This window comes from Petromyzon marinus, chromosome 49, assembly GCF_048934315.1.
Source record: "Petromyzon marinus isolate PM22_M1 ecotype Great Lakes invasive population chromosome 49, UKy_Petmar_22M1.pri1.0, whole genome shotgun sequence".
Lineage (NCBI taxonomy): Eukaryota > Metazoa > Chordata > Hyperoartia > Petromyzontiformes > Petromyzontidae > Petromyzon > Petromyzon marinus.
The window spans coordinates 589,617-608,707 of NC_133715.1; the positions used below are offsets into that span (position 1 = coordinate 589,617).

The following is a 19,091-nucleotide window of genomic DNA, read 5'->3' on the forward strand; positions in this document are numbered from 1 at the left end:
TCCTTTATTCAAAATCCAGTGAGAGCCCACTGAGGAATCTCTTGCAAATTAGACTCCTGAAAATGTTTTCCAAAACATAAAAAAGATAAATAACGCTATTACATTCATACGACTAAAGATCATAATGAAATTTTCTTGATGTTATGTTGCGAATAATCTAACAAAATACAAGTCTAAATATTCCAAGTATAGCCTCCACGGGTCATTATTATAAAACCGCTTATGGCCGAAAATTCCAGAGAAAGGGCCTCAGAGGACCGAGGCTTTCATTAGGAAAAAAAAAACACCAATAATACCCTACACTTCGTCTAAATTTCAGCATGAAAATTAATTGCACATGTATAACACCGTGTAACAATTTATTATTTAGTTTGTGTTCCTGGATAGTAAGTGTTATATCCGAATTGCTTATGCCTCAAGTACAGAAATGGCTATTATTCCCCACAAAATTTGCTTTTGTGACCAGGATAGTGATATTTTGAAATGTACCTATTTTCCAGAACATTTCAGATAGATTCAGTGCTAAATATACTTGGAGAAACTTGTAGAATATTCTAGAACTTTCCAGTAATATAAATAGTAGTGTAAATACAGGGGCCTTAAGCCCACCAATTCAGTTTAGTTCCAGCTGCCTAAGTGGATACATATCTGCACTTTTCTGAGATGGCATCAAGAGGCTGCAAGCATCCGGCAGACACATTTTGCTATTTCTGCGGCCAATTTATCAAGACAAGAGCGAAAAAGTACTCTGTGAAAGCATCTGCTAAGATGTGCGAGGCCTACAAGGCATATTTCAGCATGCCTGTCGGGGATCAAGACAAACCCTGGGCACCTAATTTCACCTATGAGCAATGCAGAAAAACTCTGGATTATAAGATGGACAATTGTTGCTTGGAATTTCATGTTATAAAATTTGTAAAAAAGAAAATTGTGAAAGTTTTTAATTAAAAAATGTTTTACAATTTTAAATGTTATTGAAAAAATATATCATATATGAAAAATGTTGCGAGAATCTCCAAAACATTAGTCATGGGTGAAATAAATGTATTTTTGTAGAGCCATGAAGTTCAATATCCCAAGTTTTTGGCAGGGACCTACTGACCACTCAAGCAACTGCTACTTCTGCATGATGGACCCTTCCAAACGTCGGACTGGCAAGAATGCACCTGCTATCACGCATCCGGACCTTGAACCATCGCCCCGGTGCCACACTGCCATGAGCTCCCCGTACCACTCCTCCAGAGAGAGAGCAGAAGTGTTTAGAAGAGAGCAGCAAGTCAGAGAGCGAGGAAGACATTTGTAGATCAAGATGACAATTTCAGAGATGGAGCTGAGGAGAGAAACCCATACTACCCCAACCAAAAATACCTCAACGTTTTGATCAGAGATCTTGGTCTCACCAAGTCAAATGCAGAGCTTTTGATGTCTAGGCTTAAGCAGTGGAACTTGTTGGATGAAAGTGTGCAAGTCGCCGATCAGAGGAAGCGTCACCAATTTTTTTGCAGCTTTTTCACCCGTCAAGATGGGCTCTCTGCTTCTGCCACAATGTGATCAGTCTGTTCTCACTCGGTGCACCTCAAAGAGGATTACAACAGCATCAAGACCTTTCTGGATGCCTTGAAGTATGATGAGTACGGCTGCCTTTGGGACAGCAGGGACACCAAGGCGCTCTACCACAGGCGGGACTTGCTACAGCGCAAGGAGTTATCTGTGGGGAGGAACAACATCAAGTAGGAGCCACTAGTGGACCCCCGGAAGGTGCCGATGCCACCACTGCACATCAAATTGATCCTTGTGAAACAATTTGTCAGAGCTGTAGATAAGGAGTCGGCAGCCTTTAAGTACCTTCAAGACTTCTGCCATAAGCTGTCTGGGGCAAAGGTCAAAGCCGGTGTCTTCGTCGGACCACAGATAAAGAAGATCCTGGAGTGCAATGAATTCCCCAAGAAGCTCACTAGTAAGGAGAAAGCGGCTTGGGACAGCTTTGTTCGCAGTGGTTCGTGGCTTCCTGGGCAATCACAAGGTCGAAAACTATGTGGAGCTGGTTGAGACTCTGGTGAAGAACTATGGCACAATGGGCTGTAGGATGTCCCTCAAAGTCCATATCCTTAATGCTCATCTTGATAAATTCAAGGAGAACATGGGAGTGTACTCGGAGGAGCAAGGCGAGCGCTTCCACCAGGATATACTGGCCTTTGAACGCCGCTACCAAGGACAGTATAACGAAAACATGATGGGAGACTACATTTGGGGGCTGATTCATGAAAGTGATTTACAGTATAATTGTAAATCTCGAAAAACTACTCACTTCTAAATCTTTCGTACTAATTTTTGTATTACTTTATTATAAATACATGTTACTTTTGATTCATGTTGTTTTTTTCGGACTTTGTTAAGGAAAAGATACAAATTTGCCTGTTTTCTCATTGAAAATAGGTGAATTTTAAAATATCACTGTCCTGGTCACAAAAGTAAAGTTTGTGGGGAATAAGCCATTTTCTATACTTTTTAGGCATAAGCAATTAATAAATAACACTTACTACCCAGGAACAAAAATTGTGTTAGTGTAATTACTGCGAATTTCTACATTTTACACGAACACTGGGTAAGAAATGGCATAGTTCTTAAAAACAATGACCTGCCCGTCCGAACTCCTTCATAAAAAAACAAGTCCAACTGATTTCCTGCTCCAATGAGCAGTGATACAGTCATCACCTCCAGCTTGGAGCCCTGGGCCGAGTCAACCCACAACCAGGATTTGAAATCACAACCTTCGAGTTGCGAGTCGCTCGCTCGCCTGTTGAGCCACTAGGCCGGCTCAGCCCTCTGTGACATGCAGTCACCTCTTGATAGCCCTCTTCACGATTTATTATGAATAAATAAAATCTTAAATTTTGAATACATGCCTACCATTATTCATGGGCTTTTTTATTTTACCAAAATCCAACGGAGGCCCTCATAGCTGCAAAAAAAGTGGAACAAAAAATATTTTATGTTTGATTGGTATTGTTGTGCTGGTCACTGTTGACCAGGCTAATCAGAATTTATACGTATAAACGATGCTTTCATCTCGTGCGGGTAGAATCACAGATGTGAACACAGGATAGTGCTCGATTAGTGTTGACATAAGGAATCTCACGAAACTGAACTTTTATTTTACCAGCTAAGGCCCACGGAGCCATATAGCTCTTTTTCAGAAGCAACCTGGCCACAAATGACAGCTCAAAGAAGTGTCTTATCATCATGTGGAAATTTGTAGCAGCCAAATTCTCTAAAATGCACGTTGATCCTAAATGTCGAGAGAAAAACCGGAGGACTCGGAGAAAAATCCACACGACTACGGGAAAAACATCCAAACATACAATAGGCGTCACTGGGTCGGGATCGAACCCACCGACCTCCTGTATACCAGGCGAGGTAGTTAACATCTCCTAACCACCGCGGCGATTAAACGCAAGCACGCCCCGAGCCACCCAGCCGAACACAGATGGGGTTCTCTCGAATCGACGGAAGTCAGACTGACCTCCAAAGAGGTCCACGTCCGAGGGCTGAACACTGGAGGGAGCGACGGCGCCGCCGCTCGGAGGCGAAGCGGCAGCCGTGCCGCCCCCCGTCGCCGAGGCCTCGGCTGGAGGGGAGGAGGCCTCACCCTCGCTTATGGGGGGGACACCTACGGGTGGTTGCGTGGAAGCGGCGGCGGAGGCGGTGGCCGTGAGGGTGGGGGTCGGGGTGCGGGATGGGTGGGGGCTAGCAGGAGCCGCTGGAGCGGACAGCATGTCTAGGGAAGACCAAGGAGGAGGTTAGACCAAGAAGGGATGAGAGTTGAGTGAAAGAAGTTAACCCGAGCTCACAAATGGGGATGTGATGTTTATATACAGAATGCACATGCTGTGGAAGTTGTATATTTTAAGTGTGTACACACGTCATTACACTTTTGCCGTGTGTGCAAATCGACACTCTAGATACCATTTCAAAAAGGTATGTTCTATCTCCAGAGGTGTTACAGATGACATATGAATTCATTATGAATAACAATAATAATACAAACACCTCTGATGTTATTCCAAGCACTGCCTTCCCTCGCCAGCTCCCAGCATTGTTCTCGAGGTAACGGGCGCTGGCTCACTCTCACCGATGTTAAACCTAGAGTCTGAAATACTCACCGTTGATCTCAATGTGCAGTGAGCAGTCACTCCTGATTGCTGCTGCTAGCCTGATACATCTTCCCCCCCACTGCTCTCCGCACCTCCAAAACCAACGTTACTCACGCTGCTCGCAATATTGGCTAAAAACCTTACGGAAACCCAGATATTTGTTTCAACTTATAACACACACAGTAGTTTCTTCGCTCTCAAAGACAAACACGGATTCGGAGGCGCGAGGAACCGCATGCAAGTGGGAAGTCAGCCAGGCGGTGAGCCAGCACCAACATTACCCAAGCTCTGCGGTCTTCAAGATATTAAGATTGTCAGCCAATTAATGAGTGTTCATATATGTCTGAGGAAACCTGGAGTTAACCTGGAGAAAGCCCGAGCGAGAAGTCCAACACTCCAACCAGGTGCTTCGCAACTGGCGTTCTGCTGCGGCAAAGTCTCCAGCAGGCGTGCCGCCACGTTGGTCGGAATCGCAGGGAAGAGCCTCGCTGCCGTTGCCAAGCAAGGACAGACTACCGCTCCTCGCCTCCGTGCCGTTCAGGGGCCGACCCAACCGCCACCCCCCACCTTCCCCCTTACCATTGGTCGCAGCGCAATACCGGCAGCCGTCGCCCCCCCCCCCCCCCCGTTGCCCCCCACCCCTCCAACCCCCGTAGTCACGCATGTGCAGGGGTCAGGCGAAAAAAGTGCAGCTCTGCAAATTCCCGCTTCCGCCACTGTTGGCAGAAGGGCCTCCGCTAGGAGGCAGCTCTGAAGAGCTCCCTCTAGTGGAGGGCATCTGCCTACTCTTCCACGTCTTGGAAGAGGTGAGAATACCCACACTTCACCCCACAACACGCGACCTGCCGATACACTGTGGTGTGCCCACGTCTACTGCTGGGTGGACAGGAGGGCGCGCAGGACACTTTAATGGACTCCCGTCATTTGAACTGCCGCAGTGGGAGACGGAATGGAACCGGCGACCATAGCCCAGAATGCTAAACTATTACACCATGGCAGCATCCCCAATACTAATAAGTAAATAAATAATGAAGATTGAGAAAACGCAAAAGCGTGCTGTGCAGTAAAAAATTGAGATGTAACTGCTCTGAATCACACAAATGAAACAGATGGAGATTAGGCCATACCTACTGCACCACCTCCTGATCAGCCAAGGTAAGGCACCTCTACTCCCACAGGAGTTTTAAAGTTCTGTCATCCACAAACCTTCGCCTCTACATTCGCGGATTACAGGAGTGCGTCAGTGTATATAATGTATACTTCATCACGGCACTAAAAATGTCCTGAGTTTCAAACAACCGCATAAAACAAAATCTACCGAATTCATGAATGTCACTATCCACACTTCACAATTAACTAAACCAGCTGCCCAGGACAGGTCAGTTTATAAAAAACGCCTCCAGTCCACATCGCAGCAGGAGGCGGACCAAAAGTGCACTTGGTGGGTGGGGGCATGAGGGGAGGAGGGGAGCAGGACACAGAGCCAAATTTACACAACAGGTAAAGGAGCCATCGGAAAGATGTAAATATTGCCAACGGCGCCGAAGGCAAATTCTCAATAAGGCACCGTGGGAAGTTGCAATCGCTGTCAATAGAGGGGGGGCACTATGGAGTAAAGTCAATTCGGTTGATGTTCCTGCGGTTCATGATTAGATTGCGGCTGATGCTTCAATGGGAAGATGAGACCTACGAAATGCAGACATCTCAAATCCGGTTGCTTCACAGCAGCTTTTGGCTAGTCAGAGCAAAGACGGTCACTGCATCGCGCACCTACAGATGCGCTGCTGCGGCCGTCTGGATCGCTCTTCCTTCCGATATTAGGAAGTTACTGGAGCTATACGCTTTTAAATAATCTAGTTTGAAAACTAATTTCTTTATAACTGCTTTTTGTGTTTAGTTTATTGTCCTTCCCCCACCTCTAATTATCACGATTGGCTACATACGGTGTGAAAAAAGTTAAACGTACATACATACATACGCGTGCAGTGGAAGGCCTGTGTTTGTAAGGGAAGGGTATCTGGCATGCATAAGAGAAATACAGCGTACAGCTTACCTCCGCCAAGTAGATCAGCTTATTCCAGGAAAGCACAAGAGCAAGGTGAAGGAAAAGGTGGTGAAAAAAGAAGGGCAAATGAGTTCGATTTCAGCAGGAAGAGTGAAAACAACCACAAAAGGGACAGGCCAGGCTGAACATGAGTCGTGTGTGAAAAAAAAACTATCCTGTTTGCTATACCGTGGACAAGATGACCGCAGCTAAGAGGCAAACTGATCTTACCCACAAATAAATGTGCTTATCCAAGAAGTAGGGGGGAGGGGGGGGGTGGAGTGACCCCCCCTCCCCGACGGGTACTCACCCGCCCAGCTGCCCATGGAGGGAGACGCGGGCTGGACGAGCGGCTCTGCTGCTGACAGGAAGTCCGTCTGTAGACCCAAGAGGTCATTCGATGCACTGCAGAAATGTTTTTGTTACAGGATCAATAACAGGGTCGGGCGGGGTAGCACGTTCTCCGCTTGTTGCGGAGGTTTATGGTAAAATGGTGAAGGTCCCGCCCTGGTTTAAACTGCGGGCAAATTAAACCGTTAAATATGCACACAGTCTGCTTTGCAGTGGATATGAAGGATCCTGTGACGCAATCCGAAACGGGGAGGGCCATTGGGTGTGCTGGCATCAGTCCAAGTTTACCATATTCCTAAAACGACCCACATTATTCATTTGGAATTATACAAAGAAACATCACTGCCTACTGGCGGACAATATCCATCTGTGAAACACAATGCCTCTATGATAGCCCTGACCGATGTACAATGCTCAAATAACAAATGTATTAAAGAATTATAATTATCAATAGCTGCACGATTCTGCATGTTTCATCTCCAGTAATATCCCGGTTTACGTTGGGGATGCCTTCTTGAAAGGCGCGATGACGAATATAGAAACGACGTCAATCAAAGCGATTTTTCCACGGCAGCTAAAGACAACGGAGGTTGTAGGTGACGCTGTGCGTTAATGCGTGCATCTTCATCCTAAATGTACCCACAACGTTACATTATGTTACAAAAAATATTGTAAAGCAACACTAGTGTACAATAGTAAACTTCAGCACAAATTATACAGGGCACAATACGATCAGTACACTATAAAAATCAACAATATACCGTACGTAAAAAATCTATCGTACTCTCCAGTACAGTATTTCTTTACGCGTGACGCAAAAGAGTTCATGTACATGGTAGGTGTAGATGAAGGCTGAGAGGTGACGGATAACGAGAAAGGACCGACGTTGCTGTCGGCGACGTGAGTGTGTGGAGTCAAAGCGACGCAAATCTGGTAGCGGTGTTAATAATAAAGTGAGGGCGTGTTCGAGACGTAAATCCCGGTACGACGGGACATGTGTAGAGTCATTTATACCATTCACATCATGCCCACATGGGTTTCTGGGAGTCCAATCGCATGTAATGTCAGACATTCATCAAGTGGCCCCGTTAGCTCAAATAATCACTACTGTTTGTCATGGTCCATGCAGGCCCCACTCGCAGCAGTCGCATGTACGCATGTATGTTGAACTTCTTTCGTACCATACGTAGCCAACTGCGATCATCGGAAGTGCATAGATTTTTCAAGTTAAGTTTATTTGTTATTTAACCAGACAAGGCCAACTGAGCGAATAGCCGCCTTAGGTTCCTGGGAACGATCCGTAACCAGAATTTTTCGTATGTCGGCAAATAATAATTTTGCCCCAATATAAAGATAAAATCCCATAGCTGGAACTAGTTGTGCCTCCACCACCATTTTCTCTCAGTACTGTATCGCGCTGTCATCCGCTTTCTATCGCTACCTATATTGTATCGCTGTACATATGCTCTGCACTACCTGCGAGTCTTTTATGTCAATCGAATATCTCCCCTAACACGACCCATAATTAAACTAATGGAGCCTAGCCTAGACTTCACATACACACATACAGAATGACACAAGTGGAGTAGGCTCGTCTACACACACACACAGAAAAAGATCCCGTGTAGCCTTCAGACTGTTGGGGCAAGTGCTGTTAGCAAGCATCTATGAAAGCTGGAACGGCATACGAGGGGGTGGGTGGGCAGCACCACGCCCGGCCGCCTTTGTATCCCCAGTGCTGATATTTTACACATCGCACCAGGCACTCATTTGAGTCCGAGTCAAACTAGGGGAGGCCCAGGACCGTTTCAAATAATCGTCACCAGTGTTTGCCATGAGCAGGAACCGAACCAGAGTCTCCAGGTTCATAGCGCAGCAAGTTAACCGCTACGCCACCGCTCCGCACATAAACAGGCATAACAGAGACAGCATATAACTGATGACAAACTTAAAATGAAGAAAACTAGCAATAGATACATGGGAAATAAAGATAGTTTTAAGCATAGGAAACAAACAATTATGTAATGCTACAAAAGGAGAAGTATTACGTAACACTAACAATTTTGTTTATTTACCTTAATCCCAGTGAAGTTCGGGCTCGGTGATGGCAGCGTTTTGGTGGAGCGAGGCGTAAGGCAGGCCGACTTACGCCTCACCGCACTATCTGCTCTTACGTAACTAAACTTAAACATTACCGCAAACAGTATTGAATTTTTTATAACATTATTCATGGGAGCATTTCCATAAAGTCGGATTTCCGTAAGTCTGGCCCTTCCATAACCCAGGGAATGCCTGTAGCTCTTTTTCAGAAGCGACCTGGCCACAAATGATAACCAAATTAAGTGCCTTATGAATTTATAGCCGCCAAATACTCTAAAATACACGTTTCTAAAATGTGGAGAGAAAAACCAGAGGACCCGGAGGAAAATCCACACGACCATGGGGAGAAAGACATGCAAAATCCAAATATACAGCAGGCATCAGGGTTGGAATCGAACTCCAACTCCTGTATACCAGGCGAGGTAGTGAACATCTCCTAGCCACCACGATGCATAGGTCGTGCGCTGAAGTAGGAGCTGCCTAGAACACGATGCTTCCACGTGCAGGCAGTAGTGGCATTAGCCGTTTGTCCACCTGTGCGGGTGTGAATGCGCGTTCACCGCATTCATCCATGGTTCAAATCCCTCGGCAAACTGGTTTCCTTCTCACATACTTTTACTCCTCAGACTCAATTGTGCATGCCTGGTTTTTAACTTAATACTTTGCTCGTTTACCCAGGAAACCCTCCACCGAGTCTTAGACTCTATTCCTGCCATGTTTTCACAGTAGGAGGCAATGTCGCCATGTTTAAACCAAACAGTCATTTGCAGAAAACCTTCCAGCATCGGGATGTTTGGCCAATAGCTACAATGTCTTTTGTTTAGGTATGGAAGGAAACTGGAGACTCTGGGAAGAAACACCATGCAGAACAGGGGATGAACATACACAATCTACACAGAAAAGGCACCCACCACAATTGGGAATTGAACCCAGGTCCCTTCTGCCCCGTGAGGGGGGCAAGCGTAAGCAATGTGCCACCCTGCCGCCCGAATCATCGTCCGAGCACGCCGAGTTACCCGGGTGTCGCCGCGTGTGTGTGAATGCACCTGGTCACTTGTGGTGCACTGCTCGCCGAGAAAACATCTCCCCCGGCGGTCGTATCGATGCTCTGGGCAGGGGTGCTCACCGGAGAAGATGATGTAGTTGGAGCCTATCGTGAAAGAATTATTCAAAAAACAACCCCAGTTTTTTTTTTGTTTTTAAACCATGGTTGACGTGAACAATCCCAAAGGCTTCGAATGGCAAGGGGCTATCAGCAAAAAACAGCACCATCGAAAGTTGTGATGGAGAAGAATAAAAAATGCATCTCTCGACTTGAGCAAGGGTTATTATAGGGTTCAGGAAAAACAGACGACGGGAGGAAATTCCAAAGTGGAGCTGTGCGAGGGCAGAGAGAAGTGCTGTGACCTGCAATGTTGGTGGCTAAACACAGTATGGATAAAGGACGGTATTTAAGCAAGATTGTATAATGTTTAACGATTTTTTGTCACTCACCGCGGCGCCTGTGCCCCCACTAGCCACCCTGGAGTGAATAACAAAAAAGAGCGGTCCTCAGCACACAGCCAAACACGTCATCAAATTAAAAATGGGCTACGCACACTTCAGAGATGAGCAACCACAACAGCACAGTGGGACATGCGCTACGGGGCAACTACCGAGGCCAGCGCGATTGAAGTGAAGGCCTGGCTACAGTGAACAAAAATGCTTTCAATGGTGGCAGCCCGAGTCCAATTCGGCACCGACCTTCATGGAGACACGCCATCCGTACCGACAACATTTAGCAGAATCAATCAAGACTGAGTACAGATGCAATCTGCCCTCGTGTGCTGTATAGCCAGTAATACGACAGGATGCTTCAGGTGATAATGTACAGGAGAAGTGGCGGTGATTTATAAGCAATGCAAATTAGCTTAACCAAGATCCAAACAGTTCCTTGTGAAATGTATTGCTGCAGACTAGTCACATTTGAATGACACTTCCAGCCGTGCATCATGCCCCACAGACAATATGAATGCATCGTTATAGTGCTGTGGCTTACCCTTCAATGCTGTAATCCCACCAATGGCCATAAGCAGCACAAATTACACACAAACACGGACACATAAGGTTGGTAGGATGCATTTTAACTGGTAATTAGATAACTAAAGAGCCTTCAACTGCTTAAGTGAACACAATACCATCAGGCCACACACACACTTACTTCAAAGCGAGTTATGAGACTACAGGATCACAGTCAATCAAACAGGAAACGACCACGTGGGTACAGTCTGTGTGTATTAGCAGTATTCGTAAATGGTAAGACACACATCATGGGAGCTTCATATCCACAAGTGGGTTACAAGTATAAAATTTCTGGCCCACAAACACTACACAGCTATTTCTTCAACGTATCGTCACAACCCCTTGTGTGAATTGCACGACTACCCCAGTACACAAAGTGCTCTGCATCCTCCATATTTCGCACTTCTTCCTGACGCGGAGGAAGAATATTCAGGGCCCCACTCTACGAACTAAACTATTTTTTACTTTACCAGGTAAGGCCCACTGAGCTATGTATCTCTTTTTCAGAAGCGACCTGGCTACAAATGATATCTCAACGAAGTGGCTTATCACGTGGACATTTATAGCACCCAAATAATACTCCAAACACATTTCAATTCTAAATTTGAGGGAAAAACCGGAGAATCAGGAAAAAAATCCACGTGACCCCGGGCAGAGAGACACGCAAACTCCAAATATGTAACAAGCGTTAGGGTCGGGATCGGACCCACGACTTCCTGTATACCTGGCGAGGTAGTTAACATTTCGCCACAGCGGCACCCTTCACACCTCACCTCAGATGTGAGCAAGGGATAATCCACGAGTGCACAATCAGCGATCGTTGTGCTGACAATCCTTCACGTGCGTGTTACATTGTAACCGCCGAGTTGGGGTATACCAAAATTAAGTGGAATTACTCTAACGAATGGTTTGCACATTCGCAAATAGGCTGAGATACTCAACTCATTATACTTTCGCAACTTATTCTGGACCACATTGACTTGAGAAACACAAGACGACCTCCGAGTGACCCGGCCACATCTGACAGTCACTGCATTATCGCGCGGCACTTTTGGATGCGCTTCTGCAGTCACCTAGAACTCTCTTCCTTCCAATATTAGGAAGCCACCGGAGCTATGCACTTTTAAATCATCCAGATTGAAAACTAATTTCTTTAGAACTGCTTTTTTGTGTTTAGTGTGTTGTTCTTCCCCCGCACCTCCAATTAGCACGGTTGGCTATGTGCGGTGCGAAAGAAGTTAAAAATGCATACGTACATCATCAAGACGCATTTGTCAAGGTGTGCACAGTGTGCAACGTTAAAAACACAGGCGGCTTTCCTACCTGCCTGTGGATCCATCCTTCCCTTTCTTAGCCTCCTGGATGGCGACGTGTTGCTCCATGGCTTCTAGGAGAGAGCTGGGCGCCTAAGCACACACACAGACCGTGGGCACGTCCCAGCCACATGCGCACAGGCAACAACACAAGCATGGAGAGCTCAAGTCAAGGCTGTTGCCCTGTGCAGTCACAATGTCTGTAATGGAGTCAAACGACAAGGAGAGTTGATACAGCGTGTAGAGATGGAGCCACCCCCTGTCTGTTACAAAAGCACCCGCAGGCAACCAAGCAAAAGGCAGCGGAGCAAGTGTCACGTGGACAGTCGGTGTGCGCGTTGCGTTTTAGCGTCCTCCCTTCCACGCATGGCTTTATCGTCATTCTAGCATCCTAGAAAATATGGACAACTCTAAAGAAATCTATACAACTTTCTGAAGAGAAGCTTAAAACTAAATTCAGTATTGATTTTTAAATAATCAATTTAACCAATAAAACGGAAATGTTTTTTTTTATCCGACCTCTCAGTGGTAAAATCCATACGAGAATAAAACAGTGTAGAGAAGCTTCCCCTCTCCGCCCCGATCCCACAGTGCCTGTTGTCGTTTTTAGTTTGTTGTCCTTCCCCCCACACCTCTGATTAGCACGGTCGACTACGTACGATATGAAGGAAGTTCAACATACATATATAGTGCACAGTCCGAACTTCCAGAGACACTGCAAGGATCACGGGGAGATGCTCATCAGCCGCCTCGCAAACAGCAGCAGCAGCAGCCGTTAGCCACAGCATCGAGATGGTGGCTCCTCTGGGCCACTTACGCGAATGTTAGCTCTCTGCGTCATGAGCATTAATCAGCTCTCGTCTATCCCTTCCCTTGCTGAATGGAGGCCTCCGGGTGCCACCTCCCACAGAGCATTTAACTCCTGCACACGAGGCGAGGTCACCTCTCCATTGCTGCGCTGGTCGTCCACTCAAGGGCAGTGTTTTCTTTCTTCGGCTGCCAATTCTGTCCCTGCCCTCATTCATCGACTATTACTCCCTTCCTTTGGCCACCTGTTTCCACCCAAGCCATAGGTTTTTCCTGGCAATCAATACATTGATCGAGGTGCATTTGTTCCACAATGGATATGCTCACACCTCCATGCAATTCCAAGCTTGTGCATCTCCGTGCTTCTTTGTAAACTTTTTGAGATAAAACATTTTCTCTGCCAGTGTCCATGTTTGTTATCACTATGGCACCCCTATCAAAGTGCACCCATTGAAAAAGATCCCTCTCAGGTAACCCTGGCCAGTATATGTATATATGTAGAACTTAATTCACACCGCACGTAGCCAACCATGCCAATCATGAATCACTTTCAGATTTACAAAAGCGCTGCACCCTGCTTCTCTTGAATAACCTCTTGTTTTCGTGATTTTCATCCCAATCTTTGTTGGCCTGTGACTATATATCTATTATAAATATATAAATATTTGAGTTGGGTTTCTCCAAGTCATTTTAAATTTTGTGCGTTAAGTCTGTTGCTCGTGTGTTGAGTTGTTAATACCGAGTCACATACAGTTGTATCTACATTATATATAAATGTATGTTCACACAAAAAGGAGATGACGAGCTCTAAGTGGCAACCAAATAAAAAAAGTAATTCCCGAGTATTTGTTTGGAAGCGAGCGAGATAACACTGTGTAGTGTTATTTTCCAATTGCTTATGCCTCAAAAGCACAGAAAATGGCTTATTCCCCAAACTTTGCTTTTGTGACCAGGCCAGTAATATTTAGAAATTTACCTATTTTGAATGAGAAAACGTGGTGTGTATTTGTGTTATGCCTTCACATAAATTCCTGGTCACAAAAGCAAAGTTTGTGGAGAATAATAGCAATTTTCTATACTTTTGAGGCATACGCAATTAGGAAATAACACTTACTACCCAGGAATAAAAATCGTGTTACATAGTGTAATCAAATTCACTGCTTGGACGCCTAGCATTCAACCCCAGTGCCACATTCATAATCCAAAACTAGGACCTCAACATTCTCAGCTCTCAGCTCTATATATTCTCCTGAGAATATTGTGAAATTTGCCAAACTTCGGGAAATCCACATTTATTTATTTATTTATTTTTGGGTAAATAATTATTGTCCGATTTGCTCTAAAATCACACAGCTCCAAAAAGAGAACTGGTGACACAGCTGGGTGTGGTGGAGAGCACCTTTGATCCTCTGATTTGGAGGCAGGAGTTTGTAGATTGTGTTGAGATCACGAGCATAAGACAGGGCACTGCAGCACCTATGTTGAAGGTAGTACAGCAAGTAGCTTTCTGATCTGTATGGAGTTTGCATTTCCCCCCCCCCACCACCTTGTACACCTGGGGGTTGTATCGATGCAGTCTTTGAATCTCTATAAAACGCAATGAAAATGCTCATAAGCTTGAGCCAATTATCCAAGCAGGCAAGACACATTTGTAAAAAAATTGAGACTCAGTGAGGCTCTCCTGGGTAAAAAAAAAGTGTCTTGGTAATCACTGCATTTCCTTGATCACATATGTAACAATAAAAGTGTTTTTTTCTTACAAGCTCAGTGCAACGGCCCATAAGCAGAGCTGACGTTCTGAGAGCTGCAGACTGGATTGTCGGTGCACGCCTGTGCGCGCGCGTACATGCAGACGTGTGTATCCATACGGGGGAGTAGTCACGTGATCCCAGAAGCAGATTATGTTTTTTCCACAAGCTATTTATATCCCCCAGTGGCAAGTGATATCTAGACCCGACTTGAGTATTCCCTACGTTCAAGTCAAAGCATCTCCCCTGGTCAAATGATAAATGGGGTGATGCTAATTTCCATTGGTAGCCTTCAACCAGATATATAAAATTACACGGTATTATGGCAGGAGTAACAGGGCAAAATCGCCCTTAAAGTTACACAAAACCTGTTTAAGTATGTGGGGCATTATAGGAAATAAGATAAATCAATTGGTTCACTGTAGCACAACATTTTTACTCTTTATGTAAATGAGGTATTCATCAGGCCAAAAGCTGCGTGCAGGCTGGATGCAAATAAGAGAAGTGATAATATTATGCAGCAAAAGCACGAGTGTCACCATTACATCGGTCCTCTCATCATGGCTTACGTGCCACATGGCATCACCATACTGCATGTAAAAATACAGAGTATTTGTTTTAGACACCAATTCGAAAGTTTCAAAACTGAGCATACTAATTGAAACAGCAGCAGGACCATGAGACTACTGTATGTCAGTTTCGTCCTTGTTAGGATTCATCAGCACAATGTAGCCATCATTGCAGACTGCTGCATTAGGCCTCGAGGGCTTTGTGTGAACAGACCCTCCCCGCTGATCACTGTGGGCAAAGTTTGGCACCGACTAAGGGTGATAATAATCCTCATCCGGTGGGTAGCACCGGGCAGGGATCACAGTAAGACTGCAGAGCGGGCTGCCAGGATGCTGCCAGGAGACACACGAATTACTTTGGTTTAAGACGAGGTGAAGGCACTGCGTTGTGACAAAGAGTAGAAGCCTGCATCATCATCAAAGCCAGGAAGGGTTGCTGAAGAGCTTGTCTGGATTTGTTACAGCATGCTGTGTATAGGCAGGAAAATGAGCAGGGGAGAGATGCATGGAGTGGAAAGAATGACATAGGGGAAAACAAAAACCTGAGACAGGCACACGGATACAAAGAGCTAGGAGAGACAAAGATAAAGAAACAGAGGACATGGAAAACGCAGACTTGCATGGAAACCAACAGAAACGAGCGGAACATGGACAAGGAGACAGAGAGAAATGTAACGTTTCAGAATCCTCATACAAAACTCGTTTTTTTGTAGACATCACTGCCACTATCGCCAAATTAATACTGCCAGAACCTATTCTCATCTCATACACTCACGCTAAATGTACCCACAATAATGGATGTAAATCTCAATAAAAATTAATTAATCATTAAATAAAATACTGTGAGGAGCACAGAGCACCTGTCGTGATGACACATTACAACCCGGTCCCCCGAGCACCGCGCCAGCGGGATCCCCGACCCCCGAGCACCGCGCCAGCGGGACCTCCGACCCGCGAGCACCGCGCCAGCGGGACCCCCGATCCCCGAGCACCGCGCCAGCGGGACCCCCGACCCCCGAGCACCGCGCCGCGCCAGCGGGACCCCCGACCCGCGAGCACCGCGCCAGGGGGACCCCCGACCCCCGAGCACCGCGCCAGCGGGACCCCCCGAGCACTGCGCCAGCCAGACCCCCCCGAGCACCACACCAGCCGGATCTACTCAATTACAGGAGGTTTCCTACCAACTCCTGTGACAAGGTCTCAGGATTTGGGGCTACTTTAATGCCCCGACTGGTGAAGGACGACAGTAAGTCTCAAAAACCCTGGCTCTGCTCGTCCCCTGGGATTTATCGTAAAGTTGGGATCCCGACGGGGAGTCCTAGTGCCTCTACGTGTGAGCCACATAAACAGGAAGAGCTACTGAGAGTTTGGGTTTGGTGCAAGTGGTGGCGATGTTATAAAAGGAAAGGGAAATACAGATGAAGGTACGTGAAGAGAGCCTTGATCAGGGAAATAGATAAACACAGATGGAAACAAGGAGAGGGGGGGGGTGAAAAGAGATGGAGAGAGACAGATTAAGACAGAGAGAGACACAAAGAGAGAATCAGACATGGGACATTAATTTAGAATCTTGTCACACACCCCCTTGAGTCATCATTAAAGCTCCCTTTATTTTAGATTTGAAGCTTTCGTGACTGCAAGAATTCATACTCTTTGGTTTTATTCAGTAAAACATCCCTTTATTTTGTTGCTTATGTCACTTTCAGAATGGTTAAACAGTTACCCATGCGGCTTTTTTTCTAATAACAAGGGAAATGTTTCTGGCAAGATGGTGCAACGCAGCCTCCAAGGCACTGCCATTTGAAGGCACGTGGGAAATTAAATTTTTTAAATCTCAGGATGGAAATGGTTCGGGAGTGAGCGGACCCATCTACAGGTGGGCGACTCGGCCACGCCACTGCGGACCACTCACCGCAGGCAAGATTGCTGCCAACACCAAGCATATGTATGGGAATGCGGGGGGGGGGGGAGAGTTTGAAGGGCCACCTATTTATATGCACAGCCAGCAAAAGGAGCAAAGCATCAGAAATCTACAGCGGATTGGCACAAGTGCCACTAATATTACCGTTTCAAAGGTCAGCTCTTTAAAGGGGGACTCCTTTTCCCCATGGAGTTTCAGATCATGCAGGACTTGTGTGGACAATACCTTTGCATGGAACACATCGACTCACATTAATCCATGCACTGATTTTAAGGAACACTTTTTTTTTTACACCGATACAACACGAGCACAAATTGGGTAAATGTACCCATTAGCTTACAGACCGTTAATTGGTCCTTTAAAAAAAAGTGTTTTTACAAAGTAAGGCAATAAGATATCTTTATACAGCGTGCACATTCATAGACAGTCTCTTCTAATCCCTTTAGGTATAAAATTATTGTAAAGTTGTTGGGTGCCTTGGAGGGCTTTAAATGGCCATGTCGCACCACGTTGGAATCACCTTCACTGACATCCTGCATTTAAAATGTAGGGAAACCGGGAGCTAACGAGCTCCAAGTGCCGCAAGTTTGATAGCCTCCGCTCAGTCACTTGCGACTATAAACACTTCGGCACAAAATATGTAATTTGTGGGTTAACATATTTGCGTTATCTGCAGATTGACACAAACCAACCCGCCCTTTGCATAGCAAGTAGGACGGCCATGCAGAGGAGGGGTAAGTGTGGCCATTTGAACCGATTCCTAGAGAAGCAGTGCAATGATGAACTCTTCCAGGGCCATTCTGTGATTGATGCTGCCTCCTAAAGAATGAATCTCATGTTTTGTCATTATTATCATTGTTCCATGTGTTTACCCAAAAAAGCCTCAACTGCGAATCAAGACTTTTTTTTGTAGGATCCTGCCACGTTATTGCAGAAGAGGGCGATGTTGCTGCTGCGTATAATCCCCAATTGAGTAATCTTGCTGATCATTTCAGCATTGGGATTTATTGGCCAATACCAGTTAAAAATGTATGGCTCTTTAGTTTTTTTTTCAATTTCAGCTTAAGGAGGAAATCAGAGAACCTGGGAGGAAACCCTTGCAGAACAGGGGGAGATGAACATACAAACTCCACACAGAGTGGCGAATCAAACCCAGGGATCTCTTGGTGTGAGGCGCCGGTGTTAACCACTGCTGCCCCTCCCGTCCTAATTTAGTGACAAAATTGGCAAAACATTTGTAAAAAAAATATCTAAATGCAAAATAATTTAATGGCTAGGATATGATAATACAGACTCGTGACACCACCTCTAGGCCAGCACACCCACCCACACATCGGTGACCTCCATTTCACAAGCTTGCAGTAAGTGACAATTTTTCCTTGGCCGTTACTTCCAAGCACCGATGTGAGAAGTTTTATCCAAAGAGCAGGATGTACCGTTGATGAAGCATACTTAGCATTTTTGCACTTCCATCACTCTGTGGCCACAAGTACAAACACTTTTGTAATCAGCCAGGTTATTTTCACACAAAAGCCAGGGCAATTTGAAAACGCAGGCTCTTGTATATTTTGTTTAACCAAGTGAGAACTCAAAAAAGATAAGCTCATCAAAAAGTGACCTGGGGCATTCCTTTACCAATAGGGGACAATAATGCCTTTGAGTAATCCCAAATGAGTAATTTAATTATGATAATTTACATTTGTAAGGTGCATTTCAAAGGATCCCAACACACCATGTATGGAAAGCAGGAAATAAGACAGAACCAGCATAAACGACCAAAACTGAGTAATTTGTAGTGTAACGTTTAAATTTGGACCCTGGCATAGAACGTTGGGGAATATTTAACGTCTGCTGTAAAGCAGACGGCGCGTAGTGTCATCATGGCGACGACGACACACATCGCAGTAATAACCAGGGTGGCTGCTGGACTCAAACCGTGAACCTCCTAACAAGGAGGTAAATGTGCTACTACTTTTTTTTACTTAAAACTTTCCTAAATGCAGGAATTCATATTCTTGGTTCT

At 45.6% G+C, this 19,091-nt stretch overlaps 1 protein-coding gene across 10 annotated transcripts in view; it reads right to left on the reverse strand.

The window, feature by feature from the left end:
• Positions 1–19,091, reverse strand: part of LOC116952896 (clathrin coat assembly protein AP180-like) — a 229,334-nt gene that overhangs the window by 50,892 nt on the left and 159,351 nt on the right. For 7 of the 10 annotated variants that reach the window (XM_076074560.1, XM_076074566.1, XM_076074561.1 and 4 more), the window contains exons 9-16: positions 17,213–17,293; positions 12,034–12,116; positions 10,688–10,696; positions 10,144–10,171; positions 9,696–9,799; positions 6,509–6,603; positions 6,208–6,225; positions 3,524–3,778 (exon numbers count right to left, since the gene is read on the reverse strand). In XM_076074560.1, coding sequence (XP_075930675.1) covers positions 3,524–3,778; positions 6,208–6,225; positions 6,509–6,603; positions 9,696–9,799; positions 10,144–10,171; positions 10,688–10,696; positions 12,034–12,116; positions 17,213–17,293 — 673 coding nt within the window. The remainder of the gene's footprint in view (positions 1–3,523; positions 3,779–6,207; positions 6,226–6,508; positions 6,604–9,695; positions 9,800–10,143; positions 10,172–10,687; positions 10,697–12,033; positions 12,117–17,212; positions 17,294–19,091) is intronic. The other 3 variants (XM_076074558.1, XM_076074564.1, XM_076074565.1) reach the window with 3 other exon arrangements.